At 34.0% G+C, this 25,454-nt stretch overlaps 1 protein-coding gene across 1 annotated transcript; it reads left to right on the forward strand.

Annotated features, from left to right (window-relative positions):
* Nucleotides 1–1,527: 1,527 nt before the first annotated feature.
* On the forward strand, nucleotides 1,528–25,234 carry LOC145562442 (uncharacterized). The gene is made up of 27 exons (XM_081622725.1): nucleotides 1,528–1,944; nucleotides 2,113–2,178; nucleotides 4,609–4,695; nucleotides 5,225–5,281; nucleotides 5,376–5,440; nucleotides 5,564–5,733; nucleotides 7,197–7,258; nucleotides 7,370–7,453; nucleotides 7,707–7,866; nucleotides 8,649–8,764; nucleotides 10,196–10,324; nucleotides 11,896–11,967; nucleotides 12,452–12,547; nucleotides 15,075–15,152; nucleotides 16,020–16,148; nucleotides 16,485–16,655; nucleotides 17,868–18,071; nucleotides 18,186–18,299; nucleotides 18,400–18,647; nucleotides 20,386–20,458; nucleotides 20,526–20,774; nucleotides 21,867–22,097; nucleotides 22,569–22,660; nucleotides 23,379–23,607; nucleotides 24,045–24,401; nucleotides 24,508–24,581; nucleotides 24,701–25,234. The coding sequence occupies exons 1-27, from the start codon at nucleotides 1,765–1,767 to the stop codon at nucleotides 24,795–24,797; spliced, it is 3,690 nt and encodes a 1,229-aa protein (XP_081478851.1). The 5' UTR covers nucleotides 1,528–1,764; the 3' UTR covers nucleotides 24,798–25,234.
* Nucleotides 25,235–25,454: the final 220 nt, after the last annotated feature.

A 25,454-nucleotide genomic window follows, 5' to 3' on the forward strand; every position in this document is an offset into this window, starting at 1 on the left:
AGTAGTTACCAGGGGCGAAGCCAGGATTTTCAAGTCCTGGGGGCCGGACTGTTTATAGATAATTGAAAAAATTAAAATGTACTAATATTTTGTTGTTACTAAAAAAAAATAGTTAGATTTTACTCTATGTTTTTTCATAATAGCAAAATCATCAATAAAGATTCAACACTAAAATTTACCTCAATCTCTTATTAACTTTTCTATATAAAAAAAATATAGTGTTTTTGATTTCATGATATCAATACAAAAACAATAATAATTATCAAATTAACTAGCATATAACCCTAAAAGTTTGATATTTTCATATTAAATGTAAGCAATTAGCCTAAAGTTCAACTCAATTGACAAAAAATAGCCAAATTTATTAAATATAATATAAATATATTAATCTTTATTTAAAAAAAAAAACCCATGCCCAAGTTGAATAAACAAAGCCTTAATAAATAAAAAAAAAATGTTTGGGATAGAATTTGATCACAACTCCCTTGTGAAAAAACACCACTCCTTAACCAACATAACAAGCTTTGTTTACTAAAATTTATGTCTCTTTAATAGTATATGTAATAATTTTATGGGGGCCATAGCATTGAAAACATGGACTGCAAATCTGGGCTAGGGAGGCCGGGCCCCCACTAGCCCCCCCTCCCTCCGCCCCTGGTAGTTACTAATCCAAAATATACTTGAATCTACAATGATTAAAGCAATAATCCTAAATCAAAATGCATTTGAAGCCAAAAATCACAAAATACAAACCAGATTATTAAACAAGCGAGATAGAAAGAGAACCTGAAGATCTTCAGGAAGGTATTCGTGCTTCATAGAAAAGTTCATAGCACGCAAAAGACGCTGATAACGAGCGTCAACAATCTCACGAGGAAGCCGATTTAGGGCTTCTTTGATATCATGAACTTCCATTGGATCATAACAATCTCAAACCTAAAATCAAATCAAATCAAAAAACACAAAATCAATCACAATAATTAGGTCAAAATCAACCAAAAAAGAGGAGAGAAAAAGGGGAACAAAACCATATTAACTCTTGTGCATAGCAGCCAAGACATTCTTCTTAGGATTAAGAATAAACCCTAGATTGTGAAATTGATATTCGACTATTACACAAAGATGCGAAAATATATTTACCTCAGTAGCGGTGTCGACGAAAAATAGATAGACATACCAGAAGCCGCTTCAATGGAGAACACGGAGGTACGCTTCCATGGAGGAGGCTCACTGAGAGTATGCTTCTTGTGTTCTCAAACGAACAAAATAAGAGGATGAGAGTAAAACCAGGTAAAACAAAGAAAGGAAGAGTCAATGTTTAGTGGCAAGACCGCAAATAGCATCCCAAGCCGAGGGTAATTCCAGAAGGACACTGTCCTACTGTTCATAAGGAACAATATTGGTGAACTTCTCACTTTTTAAAGATTGTAGATTTGCCAAACACATGACATCCATACATTTATGGTGGTAACTTTCCCCAAAAAAACATATTCCGTGCCTCGTTCTCGTTTTGCCAGCATAACAGTGAGAAATTATTAAATTGCTTTTTTCTTTTGTTTTGAGGATAGTACTTTGTGCGTCGATTCAATTGCACACTTTTGCCAAACACTATACGAGTATTAGAATAATAAAAATAAAGTGAACAAAATAAAGCTACCACAAGTTGAAAAATAAATAAAGAGAGAAGAAGAAAAGCTCTATTGAGGAAGAGGCTTGCACATTGCACTGCATAAGCTGACCGATCTGCTGCTCATTAAGATTGCGATGAGAGTTAGGAGGAACGGGATCGAAGCTCATCTCATAAACCCTAGCAGATCTTCCGCAATGAAACCCTTCTTCTCTCTCCACTCAATTTCAACTACATTCTCGATCACATTATTATTACTTGCTCATACCACTTCAGTGTTTGCTGATTCAATCCATGGATGTGGCGGATTTATAGAGGTAATCTATTGCGAATTCGTTCAATATTAGTTGCTAAACTATGTATTTGTAATTAGTTTTGGTCTGTTAATCGAATTGGATCAGTTAGTTGACTTCGATTTTTTTTCAGATGAAGTTTTCACTAAAATTCGAGTTTTTATTGTTCTGATTTTAGTTTTGTTGTTGTAGGCGAGTTCGAGTTTGGTTAAGTCGAGGAAATCAAGTAATGCGAAATTGGATTATTCACATATCACGGTATTGATTTGTGCCTGCTCTTTCTGTTGACTTGTTTTTGGCATATTGTGTGGGTTTTACCTGGATTGAGGTGTTTGTGATTGAGTCATTAATTCTCATCAGATTTTATGTTTAATCGAAACGAATTGCTAAGTAGGCGGTATTCGACAGTATGTGTATGTGTAGCGCTGACGATTTTTATTAGAGCTTGAATGATGTCCCATGTATTGCATATATGTGTTTGAGAACTATGATTTCATTTGAAATGCAAATGTTAGACTAACCAAGTGTTTGGATACCCAAGAATTTCTAATCTAAAATTTGGTATAAATTTTGAAATAGCTCAGTAGTAAGGGATTTGAAATTAAACTAGTCTTTGTTTCTGGGTTATTGTATGCATTTTGAAAATTAACATCTATTAGGTGAATATTAATTTAGATTGGTTACATCTATTTTGAGATGATATTTTTATAAAAAAGTGTAAAGTTTTCTCATCTTATGTTAGCTTATCTAATTTGTTGAAAATTGGATTTTAGTTCTTTATTAATAATAGATAATTTCATAAAATTCGACGTATTATGTGGAAAAATTAGCTTAGAAAAAACAATACATTTTTGGGATACATGTATTAAATAGCTATAGCTTAGCTTGTACGGCTATATGTATGAGCAAATGAAAAAGATAATTTTAATATTGTATTATTGTTTTTAACTTGTTATAGATTGTTGTTAAAAACATAGATGCATAAGTTGGACATTAAATATATAATATTTATGAACGTGATTAACTCTTTGTAATATGACTTAATTGACATAATATGTGAAGTTAAAGTGGTGGTAAAACTTAAAGGTTTAACCATCACAAGGTCATGAGTTCAAGTATTAATGTAAACAATAGTTATTTTTTTGTGAGGAAACAAATATGATTAGTAATTATATGACATGGCGCCATATTATTTGCCTAGTAATGGTGCATGTGGCGGATAGCATGCCTTGCCATTGAGTTTTAATAATATACAGATATTTCGCCATGTAATGTGTAACTACCAATCATCCCATCAAATTAATTCTCATTACTTATGTTCTCTTTCTAACAAGGCCCGTATTCGGGATTCTTTCTCCGGCCTTAGTCTTCAGAATTGTATACTGTCTCCTTCAATAACCTCTACTAAACCCCTTCTCTCTTTCCTTCATGCACCATTTCCACCAAAATAATTTGCCACCCATCTGCTGTCGCTGGAATAAAAGGCTCTTTCCTTTAGTTAGTGGAGGCAATAGAGGTAGCTATAGATGCCAAAGGTACGTATGTTTTCTCTACACAACACTTGGACAGAGGCATCTTATATGGAATGAAACATTCATCCTCGTCGGCGGTCTCTTTATTCAGATGACACAAAAAATAGCGTCAGCACATATGAAGATCCAAAACTTTAATTTGAGATTAATTAATACTATTGCCGAAATATCGAATCATTGATCTGTCTTTAGTTTCTTATTTTGCTTCTGATGTTCAATCTATCGTTATTTCAGAAGTAAACAGTTAAATTTATAATTATGGAATTGGAATTCCAAAGATTTTCCAAACTACATACTGAATTTTGAATGATGGATATAAATTCTTCAAATTTCCAAACATATAGTTTGGAACTGATGTGAGGAATTGTATTCCCAGGAAAAAAAATGAATCATTTGAAATTATATACTTGTATCTAAACTCTACCTAATCGAATTACAGGGTGCTCCTAGAACTGATTTTATTGCATTCTTTTTGTAAGTGGGATGTATGTAAATAGTTGATACTTGCATGCCTTATTCGGCACACTTATCCATGCTGTGTAAAATGTCGTGTACCAATTATATGCATGCATATATGTTGATTGTCTGGATTTTTGACTAGCTAATTGGTCATACTAAATATTCTGCTACAAAGGGAGAAAATGGCCTGTTTTATTTTTAATACTCCCTCTGTATTTTATTACTTCCTCCACTTTCCTTTTGCGGCCGTATTTTATTACTTGCTCCATTTCCTTTTTTGGAAACCTTTCACAATATTTTACTATTATCATACTTTATTCTTCCACCAACCCCACTTCCTTCATGTTTTATTACTTTCTACTATTTCTCCTAAAACTCCACGCATGGAGAAATGGAGCAAGTAATAAAATACGGAGGGAGTAGTTTTGAACTCTTGCTTCTACATTTGGTGTTTTTGTTCCCAAATGTACCTAAATAAATCAGGGCTTTTGCTTTTATTAGTAATGAACTTATCTTGAAATATGATACTTTTCATGTTCTCAATTTTATAATTTTACTATATTTACCTTTTTTTTACCTATTTTTATAGGTTACATACTTATATGAATGCTTACTTGACTTCTTGTTGTGATCTTTTAGCTTTTGATGGTGTATTATTGACCTGATAGGAAATTCTTCCTTTGTTTTGCCTTCTCAGGTTGAGCTACAAACTTTGGATGGGTTGGTGAAGGACAGTACTCAGTGTGCACCTAATGGCTACTATTTTATCCCTGTCTATGATAAGGTGAATTTAAAACAATTTTGTGATAGTAACAAGAAAAAGGGAGGGTCAGGGGGTGAAAAATAAAAACATTTGGTTCATACTTGGTAAATTTTGTACTCTTTTGGTAATTGCTGAAGGTAAATCTAAGGATTTGCAGATTGTTGGCAGCTAATTTAGTTATTCAATCTGAAGTTTGAACTGTTATCTAAGTTTCTTAGAAGAGTAATTTAGCTATATGGCTGTTTGTTGGAATTTTCTTCTAGAATTCTGATTTAGGGTTTGTTATTTTCACTTGAAAAACTTTATTGCATTTGTCTTAATTTATCTGAACTCAATAAACCTCATCAAAACTTGTTTAAATTTATTGTTGTTGCAAATTGGCCTAGGGTAGCCCTCATTGGAGTTTAGTCTCTTGAAATAAGTATTTATAAAGTGAAAGAACAGAGGCATAGTGTCTAATATTTCTAGGACTTTCTACCTGACTAAAAGACCAACTCAAAGACTAAGCGAGTTAATACTTTCTGCTTCTTATACTACACATTTCATGCAGGGATCCTTCATAATTAAGGTCCGGGGGCCAAAAGGATGGGCATGGGAGCCAGAAAAGGTTATCTAATTTTGATCTCATTCAAAGTGAATTTTGGTTGCAGCAGTTTCTCTGTTGTTTATTGATTCTTTAACAATCATCTTTCAAATTGTAGGTTCCTGTAACAATTGACCATAGGGGATGCAATGCAAATGAAGATATCAACTTTCGGTTCACAGGGTTGGTCCCTTTTTGGTTACATTGTTGTCTTCATCTGTCTATTTTAGTACTTCTCTTTTGCATGTATGAGCTTATCTAAGAGTTTAGCTGGAAATTCTTAGTGATTCTCTTGGCCTGTCATAGGTTTTCCCTATCTGGAAGAGTTCTAGGGGCTGTTGGTGGTCAGAGTTGCCGGTTAAAAAAAGGAGGTCCATCAAATGTTGTTGTGGAGCTTCTATCTTCAACAGATGATCTCATTTCCTCTGTATCAACATCAACGACGGGAGATTACTCTTTCAAGAATGTAATTCCAGGTTTGTACTTTTCCTATCTATGTGTAATGTTTTGTCTCTCTGCAACTGCTACCTATGTTTAATATCCACTTTTTAAGCTATAATATTGGCTTGCTAACTGAACATTGTTTCACCTTGTGTAATGCTATATTACTGATGCTCTAGCAATTTGTTGCATCATGGGTGTTGATTCTTCATGGGAATTTAAAGGGAATCATATATATTGTAATTGCCGACTAAATGGCCTTTTGTCAGAGAAGCACTTGTTTTAGTTATTCTTTTAATAGTTATAGTTAGCAAAGATTGAAGTTTATGAATGAGATATGTTATTATGTGAATGAAGTTTTTTGCATAAAAGTGTGGCAACTCTTAATGAGATGAAAAACTTGAGTGAACTATTCAACTGGCAGATGTGTTTGTCGTGAAGGAATTATAACATCTCTTGTGGATGATTATTCAGGAGTTTTGTAAAAGACTGATTGTAGTGGTTGTGGTGCTCCAATCTATTATCCCTAAATTGTAGTTTAGTTGAAATCACTATGTCAATAACTCATCTGCAACTAACTATCAGCAAATCCTTGACACTATTTTCAGCTTTAAGTTTACTGACTCTATTCTCTCCATTCGCCAGTATTTGTTTACTTAAGTAACTTATTCAATATTTCCTTTCTTTCCTTACACAGCAATGCTCTATTACTTTTCATTTTAATATGCCAGTGCAATACAATCTCTCTGTTTGAATAGCAACAAGATGACTAACATGCTCTTAATATGTGTGGATAACTTGCAATGACCCTTAAGAAAGAGGGGAGGGAGTGTATTTTAGATCTGCAGTTAAGGAGGTGCATCTTTTTGTTTTTTTCAATAAATCTTGGTTTTTCCACGCAAAACTTACGTGGAACAGAGTTTTTTTTTTTTTAAATTTATTCTTTATTTTTTTTTATTCTGCATATTAATCTCTTCATTTTAATCTGACATTCTTTCTATTCTGCATATTAATCTCTTCATTTTAATCTGACATTCTTTCTGAAGCTATTTCCAAATCCTTTTTGTTATTTCCTCTACAAAAAAAAAAAAAAAAAAAAAAAAAAACAAAAAACAAAAAAAAACAAATCCTTTTTGTATTTTGACCAATTCAATTGTACCAAAGTTGGTTCTTAGTTTTTCATATATTCTAGAAACCTCTATTATTATGTCATTGCTTTAAGTCGAAGGGTTTTAAAGTCACAGAATTGAATCTTCTGGTCATTTAAAAAATGAAAATATATTTATTCCATTGTTCCATATTTAAGTAACATAAAGCTCTTTTCTTTTGTGGCTGGAGATGAATGTTTTAGATCTTATCCTAAGCATCTTGACTATAAGACATCTTGCTCTATGACTTTAAACACAAATTTAAATGAACAAACTTTCTTTGTCTACAATGAGGTCAATGACCATATTGACTAAGTCACAATTTCAAATTATGTGCGTCTCTGGAGCAGGGAGGTACAGATTACGAGCTTCCCATCCTGATTTGAATGTGGAAGTTAGAGGTTCTACTGAGGTAATAAGCTTCCTCCTTAATTATTTGGTTCAGTTTTCCATTCCTTACTTCCAGTAGCCTACAGATAGAAGAGATCAGAAATAAACTTACTGAAGTCCTTGTCGTATGCAGGTTGAGGTGGGGTTTGAAAACAGTGTCATTGGCGATATTTTCTCGGTTGCTGGATATGAAATCCGTGGACGTGTTGTAGCTCAGGTAGATAATTTCTTCTCTGGCACTTTTAGATGTTCCTAAATTAGAAGTAACCTTTTGCTTCTTTAGTTGATGTTTGGACTCTTGTCTTCGAAACTATGTTACTACATTGAGGTATAAGTGGTATCATAGCAGTTGTAACAATTGTTGTTTTTAGTTATTATGAATGTCTTTTCTGAATATTTCTGTATTTTCTTTGTTTCTTGTCTAATTAACTTTTGCAATCTTATAATTGCATGCTTATGTCTGCTTCTAGGGAAATCCAATCTTGGGAATCCACACTTACTTATATTCAGATGATGTTCTGGAAGTTGAATGTCCCCAGGGTGCTGGTCATGGTCCTGGGGATAGGAAAGCCCTCTGTCATGCTGTATCTGATGCAGATGGAAAGTTCACATTTAAGTCTATACCATGTGGTAAACTTCGTGTTTCATGTTGTCTTTTATATGGCTTTGTTCTTTAATAGGTGCAGCACGTCGACTTTGCTTGTAATCCTCCAGTGATTTGTTTGAGCTCTGAAAATGCATCTTTATCATCTTTATTCGTGGGATTGAAATACCAACTTATTATTTCTAATGTAGAGGTTTATAAGAGATTAGAGTGAAGCATGCCTATTCTAGCTTTATTGTTGATGTTTCCCTCTTTCCTTTTTTGAATTTAACTTTTCTAATTGCTAGGTTTTTGGATTCTAGTTAAGCTCAGTGATATTTAATAATTCGTTTCCTAAAAAATTATTACAAAACAAATAGTATCACTCTTTCCACTTTAGTTGCCCCCCTTTCCCATCTTAGGATCTCACAATTAGTTTGCTCCATTTCACTTTTATACTTAGTAGATTATTCCATATATGCCCTCACTAAAGGTTAAACAATATAACCATTGTATTAGTAAGAAGGTAAATTTGGAAAGTGCAAGTTATGGTTGACATGGAACTACTACTCCTAGTATACTTGTCTACAACTACAGTTAATATTATTCTTTGTCAGACACTCATATTGTCATAGTCAAAGGCCAGAGACAGAGTGAAACAGTGAGTTTATTGCAAAGTATGTCCTTCAGTAGTAGGAACAATATAGTATATTATTGATCTCAATTATTTGACCAGACTGCCTCTTATACCTAATCTTCCGGGGACTGCTACGAGTGTTATCCTTGATTCTGATTCTTGTCAATGGTCATTTTGCTCTTGTTTTTGCAGGGGATTATGAGCTTGTTCCTTATTACAAGGGGGAAAACACAGTTTTTGACATATCACCACCCACTGTAGCTATAGCTGTTGAGCATTCCCATGTTACTTTACAGCAGAAGTTCCAGGTACCATGACTTTAATGGCATGTGTGTATCTTTAGTTGTTTACAGTTCTATACACTCACATGTGCGCGCGCACACACACACACACACATGCATGGATGTGTGTGAGTGTTTACTGGTATATGCGTGTGTTTACATATATATTTTTAGCTCAGAAACAAATTTGGATTTTTCAAGGGGTCTGGCCTCCTGGACGTGAATGGCAGTATTGTAATTTGTCTCAATTTATTAACCCAAAATATCTGTCCTAAAATCCTAAACCTGCAATCTCTTTCCCTCTTTTCTGAACATGTTTGCTTCCATAAAAGTTTTGCATTTTTGAGTTATTCTATGATTACCTGATTTTTCTTGGGTCTATAATCGGAGATTATGCAGTTTTTTATTATTTTGCTTTGATGTGTATTTGATTTATGAATTTAAGAAGTGTGTTCTAAAATTTGTTCTTTTATGAGTTTCAAGCTTTTTCCGTGTGCTGACGTGCTGAAGTTTCAATGATGTAGAAAGAAATTTGCAGAGGGGATTAGTGAATATTAAGGTCTAGTTCTGAATGTATTGCTTGCAAAATCAGTTTTTTGTTTTGGAAGAACAAGGACTTTGGGTACTCCAACCCTTGCCAGCCCACAACTCATGCCTTGTTTAATTTTCTCTCCTGTATACACATTCATATTTCAAAAAAAATTTATTAGACAACCAACACCCTAATTAGGGTTGAATTAACCTATCGTGGATTGAGTATTATTGTGGAAAAGCTTGAAACTGATTGGATTGAAGACACATAAACATTTCATGGATCCTTAAAATGCTAGTGAATGTTGAAAACTGGTGTCATCACATTGTTTAATGTTTCCTGGTTCAGGTGTAGGCTACCTATGATTAGGTTATGCAACTGGTAATGGCTTATTGCTGGCAGCTGCATTGGCAGCTTAGCTACCTCGCTGGTTCTTGTGTTGAAGGTGAATGTGAGGGCATCTATGTGCACTGAGCTTGAGGGGGATTTTGAGTTTTTGATGTTTGATTAACTTCATAACAACCTGTTTTATTTACAAGAATGCCGTATCACTATTTTCATTTTGTGAAGTGATCTTACATGTACCTAGATCTCATGGCCTTGTAGGCCACCAGTATCCTTTTTTTTGTACTCTTGTTGATAGAGGGCGTGCACATTTTTGTAAGACAGATTTGAGAACTTAGGTCTCCATAATAACGTGTTATGGAGAAATACATTAGATTAGCAAGAGGAAATTGGGATATTGTCAATTTATGTCAATTACTAAAACTATGAATATCTCTTGAGGCTAAACGTCATCTGCTTTGTTGTGCGATGAATATTCTTGAATTTTCGTAATCCTTGATTTATGATTTTTATCTTTTCACTTTTTGGTTCAGTTGTACAGGATTCTAAACTAATGTGTGGTTTTCATATTATTTCTTTAGGTGACTGGATTTTCAATAGGCGGCAGAGTAGTGGATGGAAATGGTGCTGGAGTGGATGGTGCTAAGGTTTTTGTAGATGGTCAAGAAAGATCTTTCACTGATGAAAATGGATATTTTACTCTTGATCAGGTATCTCATGCAAGTAACATGATAATTATACCTCTCATATGGATGTTAATTTTCCCTTTTTTGAGTAGTATGCTTGAAATGTCCAGCTGTGTTTTTTTTTTAAACTTTTTTTTAACTTTTTTCCAGAGCTTGTATGATATATTGTTCAAGATTCTATTATTAAATTGTGAGACTAGTGGTTGTTGAGATTTAATTGGAATAGACACGAGTCTGCACTAACATGTTCATCAAAAAATTTGCTGAAATTTAATGTGTTTCATCTATATTTCATGCACTATAATTTTCTCATTCATTTGGCTGAACATGAACTTGGCCTTTACTTGTTTTCCAAGGTTCAATCTCCTGCCTTAACAATAATATGCTTTGTTGCCTCTTAAGTGCTTTCTAGTAGCTACCAGCTTTGTATTTGCTGATGTTACTAATAATTTTCGTTTTTCATTAAATTTGCTGACTTTTGTTGGGTGCAGCGTTTTGTTATGCTGCCATTGGATATTTGTTTTATAAGTAAAACTAGCACTATATGCACGCATGACGCTATTTTTTTTTTTTTTTTTTTTTTGTTGTTTAAAAAAATATATTTTTTTAACTATTTATTACGATTTTGTCACACATATATAAGGGAAAAAGTGTTAAAGATAAAGTATTATATGAAAATAAATATATTAATTTGCGAATATGAAATGATGATGGTAGATAGTTGGGCTTAGTGCCCCGACTAACAATGTAGATGGTATGAATTGGATTGACCAGTATTTCATCATTGGCATATGAAAATCAAATACTAATGCGGGTCTTGTAAAACAATATCAAAATTACTAATATTTAATCATATATTAAGTTGATTATTTATGGAAAATGATTTTGATGGTAAAAAGTACTTGATTGATATAAAGTTTTGATTGATGGTAAAGACATGAAATAAATAAAGTTATATATTTATTTTGGACTTAATTCAAGTAATTATTTTTTATTTTATGTAAGTTTTTGCTGATTGATTAATCTTTCCTTTTAATTTGCTACTTGATTAATCTTTCCTTTATATTTGCTGATTGATTAATATTTTTTTTTTATTTTTTTTTTTTATCTTTGCTGATTGATTGATTTTTATTATCTTTATTCCAATTTTAAAGGAAGAGGGGTGTTGTGGTCTTTTTAGGTGGACACCACAACCCCACCTTATATAATAGAGATAATACCCCCTCTCCTCTTTCAACCATGCTTTATCACATTTTCTTGCTATAGTTCTAACAGTTATCATATATACTAACAAGTATTATTACCACTGTCTATTATTATTTCCCAAAATGGATGTCTGTTAATATTCTTGCAAGTTTCTAGAATGATTTAGCAGAACATCTTTGACACCTCAAAATAAATGATGTTCAAGGGGAAGAAAAAAAGTGTGATAAATAATAATGGACAGGGATTGTAGATGTTTAGACTCCAGTTTAAGTCATATTTGAACCTTAAGCTATTGCTCTCTCTTTGCTGCTTTATATTCTTTGATGCTGCAAAGAATGGTCATGTGTTTGATATAATTTCTAAGATCTTCTTTATGATAATTATTTCAGGTTACTTCTAATCATTATGCAATTGAAGCCCACAAGAAGCATTACAAGTTTGAAATCTTAAGGGATTTCTTGGTGAGAAAATCGTACAACCCTTTTGGTAGGAGTTCATAAATGGCAGTAATGGTAATAGATTTATATATAATTTTGTTAAGAAAGTCCCATGTCCTTATCCATGGTAATGCTTGTTCACCACCAAATATCACTTTTTTATGATAAAATTTTATTACCATTCATTATCAGTATTTATCACTTTATTGTTGGTATTAACTATTAAGTGCTAATAAAAAAATATGAAGAAAATCGCATGTTTGGGTCAGAATTTCATTGCCATGGACATTGTATGTTACTTTTTCTTACATAAATTAAGCACAGATCTATTGCCAATTAACACCTACTAAACGGGCTGTTAATTTTTTTTAGCTTGTTTTGAGCGGAACACCTTTATCTATTCATTTTTCCTTCTTTATTTATCTGGGTGAAACACAATTTTATTTTTGTAATACATGATTACGGGGTAATGATTAACAGGTTTCATGATTACTTATGTTAATGCTAGGTTCTACCCAATATGGCTTCTATCCCTGATATCAGAGCAGTTTCTTATGATGTTTGTGGTTACGTGCGGATGGCTGATGCTGGATACAAGGCTAAGGTAGGTTCAAATTTTTTCCTATGTGTGCATAGTGTTAGAAGCCAAATGACTTATTATTATATCACTTGGTAAGTGGAAGCTGTCATATGTAATCTTCTTCATATCATGGTTAATTGGTTATTTACTTCTTCTTTGGTTCCTAACCTTGATAAGTTTTTGGGGATGTCTGAATGAAGCATGAGAAAAACATATCATCTTCACTGTTCTTTTTCTTTTGTGTTGAGAGAGAGCTTTACAAGCTTTACTTGAGCGCTGTTGAAATTTTGGTTGCATATGGAGTTTCTGGATGTGACTCTTCAAAGTAAAACATGGCTAGGCGAGTGTATTTTAAAACCTTTTTAGATCTCATCTTATCTGATATTTTGCTGGAAATTCACTATCTTCACTTTTCTGCTAGCTTTCCTCAATTAGCTTGATTTAAAACCTCATACCTCTTTTCTTTTGGTGTCCTCATTGTTTTCCTGATTTGATTGATTATGTGAATACCTGAGTGTTTTTAATCCTGAAGACACACATGTGTGCAACCAAAACCATCCTGATTCTCATTGCTGTCTTAAAACCATCCATTTCATCGACTTGCCAATTGAGCATGCCCTTTACAGTTACTCTATATTGCTAATCAAACGAGAAAAGTAAATGAATTCAAGGAGGCATATATGTGACTGTAAATCTTTAACATCCTAGACTATTATGTCCGTAGCTAACTGAAACTGGAACTTTGTAGCCTTTATGCTCCTTGTTATGGAGACTGGAGAGCATAGTCAGGATTAAATGAGCAAAGAATCATACCGTATGTATGGACACTTAAGTTATACGAGGGAGGAGATTTGGGCTAAACCTGTTGGGCATCACATCTGAAGTTATATTGGAGCACCCAATTCCAAAGGATTACTGATGCTCTAAATGGCCAAAGATTTCTTTATTTCCTAAAGGCAGATCTTTTCTTTTTAAATAATACTTCCTCCATTTTTAATTACTTGACTGACATTCCTAAACTAGAAATATCATGTTACATGACCAATACTTTATTTGGTAAGCTTTTAGTAGTCACATTAACTGAATTACCCTTATACAGTGTATACGAGGACAATCTTTTATGTGCTCTCAAAGGGTGATAAAGTAACCCATGTGAACCAACAACAATTTCTTTCTCCTCTCCTTAAATATTGTGTTTGATTTTGTGGCTCTTTTAGAAGTACTCTATCAACTGGGTTCCACTAGCTAGAGTGAGATTGTGTAAATCTGCATCTCCTTGAAAGCTGTCAACACTGGTTTGTAATGGGATTCAAATTTGCCAATACAAAATTTCCCGGTTTGTAACGGGCTTTAATAAGGGATGCATTTTTGGCTAATTCACCTGATTCAACTCTGAATTGCCCGAACCAAGGCGTTAGATCACCTGAATTGATCGAATCCAGATTTGTATGGTTTTCAGAGGAATGAAGCGCCTGCTCTAGTTTTGTCTTCCATGGCTTCATCTTGTAAAATAAGGGTGGAGATGAAGGCCAGTGCTTTATTGGGTAGAAGAGAGAGAGAAATGAGTTATCTTGTGAGAGAATAAGGTTGTGATTTAAAGAGTATTCCCGATGTGAGGTTTTCTGGTCTGTACACCTGGTGGGGATTTCTTTCCTTCACAGAATCAGGTCTCTCCACATTTAATGAATTGTTATAATGGAAATAGCAAAAGCAGTTAGACCGTTAGTGTCACTTTCAAGTTTGACCATTTAACTTTTTTTTTTTCTCCTTTCAAGAACACATTACTCGGGTGTATGAGATCATTTAATGCATGGTATTCAGAGAGTTTACTTCCACAATATTTAATTTGTTCAAGGACTAAGTTTATTTTTTTTTCTCTCAATAAAATTTCATTTTTCCTAAAGTACAATAGTACAAGTATTACACACTTATTTTAATTAAACTCTAAGGCTTAATTAGAAGTATTTAGAACCGCAACAATCGTGATCCTAACTGTGTCTACCATTACTGCAACTTTTTCCACAATATTGGCCAAACCCGCATTTTGAACCATTTTCAACATCAGCTTTTTTTGTTTGTGCTCCTGTTTCTACTTATGGTTTGACAAAAGAAAAAATAAAGCATTTCTTGTTCCACTTGTACTATGACAAGTTGTTCAGAGCATTTGCTGCATAATAATGTCATATCCTATCATGACCTCATGACATGGGTAATAGTTGTGTGATAATGTGATATCATGTTTTTGTGTTTTTCCCCTATTGGCCCTTTAACTTATTTGGTTGAGGATGTTTTTCTCCTATTGGCCCTTTAACTAGTTTTTCCCTTACTGGACAAATCCTTGGCTTTGAAATATTCAGGAATAGAGAGATATTCAGAGGGTTTTAAGTTTTTTTTCTTCATATTTTTGATGTGGGCACACCTGGTTCTTATATTGTTTTGTCAGGAAATTGTATCATCCTTTCTGATTGAGCATGCATTGGTATCCTACTAATGTCTATTATTACAATTGTTCAAATTGCTGATTCTACTTATTGTATTTATTAAATTGTAGGTAGCTTTAACCCATGGACCAGAGGATGTTAAGCCTCAAGTGAGACAGGCAGATCAAAATGGAAATTTCTGTTTTCAGGTATGCCTAAAATGATTCAACTTCCTTTTACCTATATTTTGAGCATATTTTTTCCTGATAATTAGATGTAACATGTTGAGAAGTCCTTCTGGTTATGCAAACATGGATTGTCAGCAACCTGATTATTGCATGAACCTGCATAGTTGCTTGTTTTCACTCTCTTATGTGTGGCATCAGTTTCTTTCATTCCATTCCAGTAACAGAAAATGGAAGCTATAACTCTACTTGGCATTTAGAGTTGATTTTTGCCCTGCCGGTTGAAATTTGACTGACAGTAAAGAAATCAGTGGTCTGAATATTCTTGTTTTTATAGCTTTGCTGGAAATTAGACATGTTCTTCTTGTTTAAATTTGAAAGGAAATTATTATCTGTGAATTTGATCCAATTGCAGATGGAACCTGGAGTTTCATGATAATTGTGAAGATTTCAGTATTTTTTTAAAAAAATTCTTTCAGTTTCTATTTTTTTTTTTTTTTTTTTTTTTTTTTTTTTTTTTTTTTTTGGTAAAATCCCATTACAAAAAAGTTCTTTTAACTGGGTGTGAAATAAATTGGCCACTGCCTAGGATATTGGGCCAATAAAATTCTTTGCTTTGGTTCTGATGCTAAGATGTGGCTGATTGCCTGCTTGGCTTAGCAATGATGTTGATGGTAACTTAACTATGTCTATTATCTGAAATATGTAGCTTTTAACCTTTTGTTTGTCTTATTGTTGCTGTCTGGTTATGAACCATTCATCGTTGCATATTTGCAGTCCTAAACTCCTAATTGATCTTCTGGCTAAAGTCAAATTGATTTTCTCTGATTTGACCTATTATATCTGACTGACTTGTTTTAAACAATCATATCTCACTTTTACATTATGTAGGTTCCACCAGGTGACTATCGTCTGTCTGCCATGGCATCTACACCGGAGAATGCTCCAGAACTTGTGTTTTTGCCTCCTTATACTGATGTCAGTGTTAGAAGTCCACTTCTGAATATTGAATTCTCTCAGGTAGGTCATTCTCCATAAATTTCTAGTCATATGACATGTACATGATTTCTTTTGGTTTGTTTCCCTGAATATATACTTATGCTTTTAGCTTAATTATTTGAGCTTAACTTATGCTCTAACCATCTCCTCATAACACATATAAGTACAATTTTGATGCTGGCTGGAGTGCTAGGGGCAAGTATGAAATTTCATTGGAAGTTTGTCCACTTTGTTTTCAATTGATGCTTTTTAATGACCTCTGCTTTGAGTTCCTGCTTCATTTGAGTAAATCTGCTCTTATTAAGCAATAGAATGTTTTATCAGCATTATCTGATTTACAAATTAACAAACTTTCAGGCACAAGTGAAAATTCACGGAGAGGTCGTGTGTAAGGAGAGATGTGGCTCATCTATTTCCGTCACACTTGTGAGACTGGGTAAAAGTAACAAAGGGAGGACAGTCAGATTGACTGATGAGCATAACAAATTTACTTTCTCGGATGTCTTCCCTGGAAAGTACAGGATTAAGGTATATTACTTGCATTTAGTCTGTCATCCTATGAGGTTAGAAACCATCATTACTGAAACTCATCATGAATTGAATTCACTCCTTGCTAATGCAGAACGTATTGTCATGTTGTTTTTGTTTCACACTTTGCTTTTAATTTATGCTATGCGATTTGTTTGGTGAAGATATATTTCAACTATTTAAGAGGGTGAAGTAGATTGCTATTTTTAGGGTACCTGTTAATTTTTTGTTGGATTTTATTTAGTGCTTTCAATGATTATTCATTCAGAATAATGTGAATATACCTCATATTTCTACAGTGATAAAGGGTTCTTTTCCTTTTCCTTTTTGTTTGGCTGTTGGGATGCCAAAGATCCACACTCTCATGTTTGGAGATAGAAAATTGCTATTTTAATTTAAAATTAATTGTTTTTTTTCCTATCATATGCAATATTAGTGACTTCGTACAAAGTAAGCTATTATTTTCAGGTGAATGTAGATATCTAATTGAAAGCAAGAACCTTGAATTGATGGTAAAATAAATTCTGTTTTAACAACTGTACAAAAGCCATGCATGTATCTGTGCTAAGTTGTTACGATCTAGGTTGAAGAATGTCTGATTTGTAACGTATCTGTCTCCAACCATGGAACACATGTGTGTGAAGTGCTTTCAAATTCCATTTTGGCATGGATGCAATTCTTTCCATATTTTTATTATAACTTGCAGATCCAAACTGTGTTACTTGGTTATTTTGTAATTGTGTAGCATGGTCTGCAAGGACTACATGACACAGCTGATACCTGATTTAGCATTCTAGAACTAGTGATTAATTTTGAAATGAGATCATGCTGTGATTTTCTCCATAATTGTTTTGTGTTTATGCTCTATATCCATTTTACGCACATACTGTGCATTACTTTGTCCTGATACCTTTGAAATTATTTAGTATGGACATGGTTTATTTCACTTTAACCGCTATGGTGGAATGTTCATAACAAAATAACTCATGTTTAAGGTTTTTTATACTACGTATTTATTTAATTTTATATCTTTTAATTTTTTAAAAAATTTATGTGGTACTTAACTTCAAACAAATGCTGTTTAATTATAAATTTATAACCTTTTCGATTAAGGTGTGGGACAATTGTAATTGTGATGATTTTGGCTCAGATGTGTTCCAATTGTATATTTAATTGGAATTCTTTCTTTCTGGTAATGTATCTATACACTAGGTCAAGTTTGCTCCTGCTGATACTGCCATAGAAAAAGATAGATGGTGTTGGGAGCAGAGTTCTATCGATGTTGATGTTGGCACAGAGGATGTTGAAGGGATTTTGTTTTCTCATAAAGGTTACTGGGTTGATGTTACTTCTTCACATGATGTAGATGCTCTGATGATTCAGCCAGATGGAGAGTCTCTGCCTTTGAAAATTAAGGTTGTTGTTATGAGCACTCAGCCACATACCCTTATGTAGAGTTCTTAAGCCTTTATTGATTGGTCATTGACTTACTGTAACCTTAAATAGTTAACTTAAAATTTTCTCCTACAGAAAGGCTTGCAGCACTTGTGTGTGGAGTCTCCAGGGTTAAATAGAATAGAGTTTGTCAACTCTTGCATTTTCTTTGGGAGCTCTTCCATCAACATTGATACAGCAAATCTGATGGTGTGTTGCTTATTTAACTGTTTCATTAAAGTGATTTTTTCACTTCTTTCTGCTCAAATTATATTTGTGACCATTTTTTTTTAATCAACTTTGTATGCAGCCTGTTCACTTGAAAGGGGAGAAGTATCTTGTGAAAGGACAAATCAATGTTGATCGTACCTCAGTGACATCTGTTGAACTTCCAGAGAGTGTTGTTATTGATGTCTTTGAAAATGGCAATGTTCTTGCTGATGGGACAATTGCCAAGCTTTTACCTGATCAAAGTGATGAAACAGAGGTTGCTCTATATGAATATTCTATGTGGGTAAATCCTGGGCAGAAAATTACAATTATTCCAAGTGACTCGAGGTATATCTCCCATTCCAATGTATATGTGGCATGTACATTCCCATGCATTTGCTTATGGTTAGGAATGTCGTATATTTGTAAGATTCTTTATTTATTTACTTTGTGTATGTGTAAATTCAAACAAGGCTTATGTGTTATGTCTTAATTTGTGACCTTATGTATAATTCATACTTAAACTTAGTGTCTTGCTTTGTCAGCTCCTTAGACGAGCCATGAAGGTAAGAATATTGAAATTAAAGAAATCTCTTCTGGCAGAAGGTGATAATTATTTTGTACTTGGGAAGTGCTGGTAAAAGTGAATCTGATGAAGGGTCTATTATATATTCATGATATTTTCTGGTCCAAAAGTTTCACTTTTTAAAAAAAAGGAAAAAATTGGAGAGCTGGTTCTATCCCAACAATATCTTATGTGGTTATCAATAGAGAGACACTTTAGAAAGCTCTTAGCCAAGAACCACCAACTTTTTCTTAGAAAGCTAGTTCTCTCTCTTTCATGTATGACATGTGCACGTCTTTTCAAATTTTTGGCCCACAATTGGATTGATCTCCATGGTAAGATAGAAACATTTTTTTGGGGGTTTTTTTGGGTATGCATCTTCAGGATATCTTGTAGGGAGAGTGGAGATATGCATTATTTTTGTAAACGTTATAACACAAAACAGCAGGAAATACGGTTGCCCATCTAGTGGCAAGATGGGATACCCATAGTTGTTCTGAATTTGTTTGTATTGGAAACATGCCACAAGGCCTCCAAGCCTTAGTAGATCTTGATTTGGAGTAAAATCCTGCTATCGTCTTTCCTCAAAAAAAAAAAAAAAAAAAAAATGTCTTACTCAAATGCAGTTTGTTTGCCATGATTCCATCTATTGAATCACCAATTTGAAATTAGAATGCCATGTCATCAAGCTAAGCTGTGCACTGAATATCCTTAGAAACTTTGTTTTCTTAGTTTTAGTTTTGAAACATTAGTATAACTATATACATTAGCATTAAGCCATACACCTTCACCTTATTTTTACTGGTTCTATGGATAAAAACTTATTCGTACTGATTGAAACCGATTTTCACAGATTAAAACTTATTTTTACTTATCGGAACTGATTTTTTTACTGATTTAATGTTAAATTTGTTCTTTGAAGTTATTGATTGTACCAAATACAACTTATTTTTAATAATTCAAACAGATTTTTTACTGCCTGAAATTAATTTTTAATAATAATAAAAATAAAAATAAAAAATAAATAAAAAATAAAAAAAAAATAAAAAAAAATTGATTTTTACCTTTTAAAGGTGAAGAGAACATAATCATAGTGAGCATGACCTGTCCTTGGATTGGAACCATGGAATGACTGGTTTTTACGAAGGCCAGGGTTTAGCTCTTTTTAAAGATATTGCCCATTCTAACCTATCACAAATATTATAATGTACAGTAAACGAGTGGGAATTTTACCTTGGGTACATGTTCATTGATGATCAAAGAGAATAATATATGGGATAAACCTAAATAAAAAGGTGGTTGATTTGGATAGAGTGTAACTTAAAATACAAAGTACATAATTCTAATCTGGATTGAACTTATTTGGTTCCAAAACATGTTTTAACCTTAATTATGTTTCTGTAAGTTTCATGAAAAAGGTCTCTGACCAGTCATCATTTGCCTTAATTCTTCCTTCCTCTGTTATAATTTTGCTCCTTCAAAACCATTTTGTTTTTGATTGACTTGTGTTTGCTGCTGCAGAACCTTGACTTCAGCCATATCTTCGAGTACAAATGGTTTAAAGAAAATTTTGTTCTACCCTAGACAACATCAGGTAAGCTGGGAGTGGTATGTTATAAAGATTTCTCTTTCATGGCTTCCTAACCACCTATATTTTTCAGATCGCAGTTACACATGATGGTTGCCAAGGCTCAGTTCCTTCATTCACTGGTCGATTGGGTCTCTATATTGAAGGATCTGTTTCGCCCTCTATTTCTGGTGTAAGTGTCAGGATAATAGCTGCTGGAGATAGCCATAATGCTCCACTTAAGATGGGTGAATTAGCTCTTGAAACTTCAACTGGATCTGGTGGTGTCTTTGTAGGGGGTCCTTTATATGATGATATAAGTTACACCTTGGAAGCTTCAAAGGTTAGTTATCTCGTATAGTGATTTATTATTGTAATTGTGAAACCAATGTAATTAAGTTAATGTTGTGTTTAATGAATCTGTAACACTAACATCTGTAATTACCTTTAGATATATATTTCTGTGTGACACCTCCTACCCCAGTATGATAATCCTCATTGTTTTGGGTTAGTTTTGTCCGAATCATCTGCGTTTTGATGCTGGTGCGTGTGCTGCTAAGATGACAATTGCCTATCTTCTTTCTTTCATGGATAATATTACACATGATAGCCTGAAGTATCCTGGATTGTATGAGTGACACCCTCCTTAGGTTCTTATTATAATAAAATAAAATATAAAGAAATGAAATGAATAGCTAATCCACTTTTAATCCTTTATTGTTGAGGTAGGAGCTTTGTGGAATTCGTTATAAGGGTTTCTTGAGGTCATCAATCAGGCCCCTGGGTAGAATATTAGTGATGGATTGGAATGGTCAATGTGTCCTTATTTATTTAGTCTCATGACTCATTAGACTATTCTCTGGAAAAACCCAATTGTTTATTAGATTGAAAACGAAAAATACAATTATAATACTTGACACTTTGACAATATCCTGCAGCGACCTGATTATTATGCACAATAGTTCTATTTTTAAAAAATGCACTCTGGTTTCGAGAAACAAACACTGCTTATTCCGCATTCAACCTCATGCTTAGCGTATTAGTAATGGCTTTATATGGTACAGAACAAACAATAGGTCTAAAGTCCAACATTGACACAGGGATAACAGAATATGGAATATGGTGAGTGCAGTAGTGTTAATTTGACCTAAATCTTAACACTGGACAAAATAGCAAGCACTGCACGAGTCGCACTATCTCCCACAACTGGCCTCTGAGGAAGATGCTATCCCATGTTTTCATTGTGTTTTATTTAGTCATCTACTGTTTGTATATTGTAAATTCAAAGACATGATGAACATTAAAAGATGACAGTTTTTTACTTAATAGTTTAAACATTATGTTTTGCCTACTTATTCATTAGTAGAGTAGTCATTATTGGGTAATTATCTTTTGCCTACTTGGTGGATCATAATGAGTTTCCTATTCCTTGCAGCCTGGCTATCATCTGAAAGCTGTTGGACCTCATTCCTTTTCCTGTCAGAAGCTTGGTCAAATATCTGTGCATATATACTCTAAAGAAGTCACCGAAGAGCCATTTCCTTCAGCTTTATTATCACTTAGTGGTGATGATGGCTACAGGAACAACTCCATAACAGGAGTTGGTGGTCATTTTGCTTTTGAGAACTTGTTCCCTGGAAGTTTCTATCTTCGTCCTTTGCTAAAGGTACATCCTCGTAGCTCATTGTCCTATTAGAGATCTTATGAGTAAGTCTTTGTAGTGGTTACAGTTAATAACTTAAATGATCTGTTAAGATCTTTTTCTTTTCTTTTTTTATAAAATATTTTTTTTATTGTTATTACTATTCATCTAGATTGTGGCATATTTTAAATATGCTATAGTTTGAGAGTCTTTCTAGTCAGGACTTAAGCTTCTCAGATTGAGATTATTTCCTTTACTTGTTTCTGTTGAGTAACTTCATCTCGAGGGGGTGGGATGGGGTCATTGGGTTCTATTGAATTATGCTTTATTCTTGAAAACCAATGGCGTAGTCATTATAGGAATGATAATTTATTGCATCAGCTGTTCCTAACTTGACAATTGGCTGCTGGTTTCTTGATTTGTATGCATTGCTCTTTGAGGCTTATGTTTATGCAACCTTCTGCCCCTGTCTACTAAAAAATAAGTCACTTGCAGGAATATGCTTTCTCTCCACGTGCACAGCCAATTGAACTTGGATCAGGAGAGTCTAAAGAAGTTGTTTTTTATGCCACTCGTGTTGCTTACAGGTTTGACATTATCTTTGGTGGATTTGCATCATATGTTTAGTTAACACTTTGATAGAGGGGGTGCTTATTATTCTTGGTAAATTGCCCTTCAGTCCATGTAAATATATATTTCTAGTACCAATCACATTTATGATTGCAAAACACTAGTGTGTGTCTCACAAGCTCAAACTAAATAACCTGTTGGTTCTAATCATAATATGGAAACTTGGACATAAATATGATAATTTTGAAACGGAAGAATTTGATGATCATTGGAGTCTGAATAAAATAGAATGAAGAGCGCTAGAAGATCTTACCTAACCAGTGTAAACCTTCTGAAGTAGGAGAGCTCTTTGTATGTGCTGCATGCGGATCAGCATGCCTGCATGATGGGTAGAAACAAAGGAAGCTAACCTATTTGATATCCTTTGTTCTGGAGGACAGAAAAGGGCAGTCTGAAGGTTTTCATAGCGAGTGCAAGAATCTCAAAATTGGTCTTTCCATGCTTCTTTCAGATGATAGTTTTTCTTTTATATGGTCTGAACTAGGACATTGGTTAGCAATTTGTCGTAACACCTATGAGAATAACCTAATTTTCTTTATTAAGATGATGAGGTTGGCTCTACCAGGCAATTCGATTTGCGTTTTACTTGTGTTGGTTTTGCACTCCTTAAAATCCTATCTCATTTCTACTTTTAGTACCTACATTCCCTTGGATCTAAAAGTTTGCTTCCTGTAGTGCTATGGGCGTGATTACTTTGTTGTCCGGCCAACCTAGAGAAGGTATCTCAATTGAGGCACGAGCAGAATCAAAAGGCTATTATGAGGAAACAACTACTGATTCATTCGGATTCTATCGATTACGAGGACTTCTACCAGACACGACCTATATAATCAAGGTAGCTAAAAAGAATGATTTACCCGGGGCTGGAATTGAGCGCGCATCTCCAGAATCTATCACTGTGAAGGTATGTCTTATATCATTTGCAACTGGTAAAGTCGAGCCCTTTGTTATGGATGAAAAACCTACCCCACCTCTCTTGTGTGGTTATAAAACTAATGAACACTTTATTATTGATTATGCTTGTTCAAAGTGATATTCGTTCTTGTTGACTTGAGTATATTCTGCTATGGTTTAAATTGGGATTTGAAATTTATGATCCTCTTACAGCTTTAGTGTTGACTTCACCTCCTACCAACAGATATACTATCTTGGGTTTCTTGTAGAAATTGTATTTGCCTATGACCCTATAGTATAGCACAAGTGAATCTCCATTCTGAAATCGTAAAGAGAGCGCGTGTTTTATACTAATAAGCTTTCCTTGAGACTTTATCTAATATACGTAGTATATTTGTTCTTCCATTCATTGATGTATCGATTTGCTTTCCACTGATTTGATCTTAGGTTGGCTTTGAGGACATCAAGGGGTTGGACTTTGTAGTTTTTGAAGAGCCTGAGAGAAGCATTTTGAGTTGCCATGTTGAGGGTGAAAGAAATGCTGAATTAGATTCTCATCTTTGGGTGGAGGTCAAGTCAGCTGGTGAGCCATCAAAAGTCAAGTCTTCCTTTCCTCTGCCACTATCACGCTTCTTCCAGGTTAAAGACTTGCCCAAGGGTAAGCACCTGCTGCAGCTTCGATCTGCTCTCCCTTTAAGCACCCACAAATTTATATCAGACGTTATTGAGGTCGACATAGAGAAGCATAGACATATACATGTTGGCCCTCTCCAATACAGAATAAAAGAGGATATTCAAATACAGGTTGGTGCCAAGCTTAATGGACTCCTGAGATTTGAGACTAGCTCTGTTTCATATCTGGGGAACTAATGTTTGTTTTTACAATTTACTTGGTACTTTTTTCTTACAGGAATTAACGGCAGCCCCAGTTTTCCCTCTTGTTGTTGGAGTTTCGGTGATACTTCTTTTCATGAGTATACCAAGGTAGTGCTATCCACCGGGTGTCCCTCCCAAATTCCTCTCCCTTCACTCCTTAGAGACTCATTGTCCAGAGATTCCATCTTTAGTAACTTTTTTTTTTTTTATTTCCTGGTACTCTACAGAATAAAGGATTTAGTCTCAGGAATATCCATGCCGGGATCCACTTCAACTACAAAGAAAGAAGTAAGGAAGCCAGTTGTGCGAAAGAAGACATTTTGATAACTCTTTCTCCTTATCCTTGAAAAGCAACTGCAGTATACAGATAAAGAATTATGATAACCTGGTTTGATGAAGAGTTGCCTTGGGTGAGAAGACTGGATGAGCAGACAAGTTCTTCGAAAGAATGAACTCAGAGAAGTACTCAGGTACTCAGTTGTGGCTTCTGTTAGCCGAAGACCTCAAAGGGAAAACATGAAAGCTGGGACCTCCCAAAAACATGGATTTTGTTTCAATAGATTTATAGAATTTTTTCTGTTAGATTCTGTAGACATTTTTTGTAACATGACTTATTTCCCAAGCCATTTTGCCAACAAGGCCTACAAGGGACCGTAGAGATTAGATGACTTTGTACCTAGCCGCCTCCGCTGTAGCCATAATGTAATTGATGGTTGAGCCAATCCAAAAAATTAATAATTGATTAATCATGTTTTGATTTATTCTCATGTTGAGGAATAAAGGAAAATACTTCCAATATTGCAAATATGTTCCTTTTTTTGAAAAACATCTAACACATCCCACCTCGTAGGTTTTTTTTTTTTTTTTTTTTTTTTTTTTTTTTTTTTTTTTTTTTTTTTTTCCGGTTTTTTTTAACCTTACCCTTCTCATAAATCACAGTATACCCTTTTCTCTCATGGAGATAGGTCCCCGTAAACCAAT

Source organism: Chenopodium album, chromosome 10 (assembly GCF_948465745.1).
Source record: "Chenopodium album chromosome 10, dcCheAlbu1.1, whole genome shotgun sequence".
NCBI classification, from domain to species: domain Eukaryota; kingdom Viridiplantae; phylum Streptophyta; class Magnoliopsida; order Caryophyllales; family Amaranthaceae; genus Chenopodium; species Chenopodium album.

What these genes read in the sequence shown, in the direction of transcription:
- LOC145562442 (XM_081622725.1), top strand. Translation starts at nt 1,765, where the DNA reads ATGAGAGTTAGGAGGAACGGGATCGAAGCTCATCTCATAAACCCTAGC. An exon ending in ACACCTTGGAAGCTTCAAAG is followed by an intron (nt 20,775 to 21,866) that starts GTTAGTTATCTC and finishes TATTCCTTGCAG; the next exon opens with CCTGGCTATCATCTGAAAGC. An exon ending in CTTTTCATGAGTATACCAAG is followed by an intron (nt 24,582 to 24,700) that starts GTAGTGCTATCC and finishes GGTACTCTACAG; the next exon opens with AATAAAGGATTTAGTCTCAG.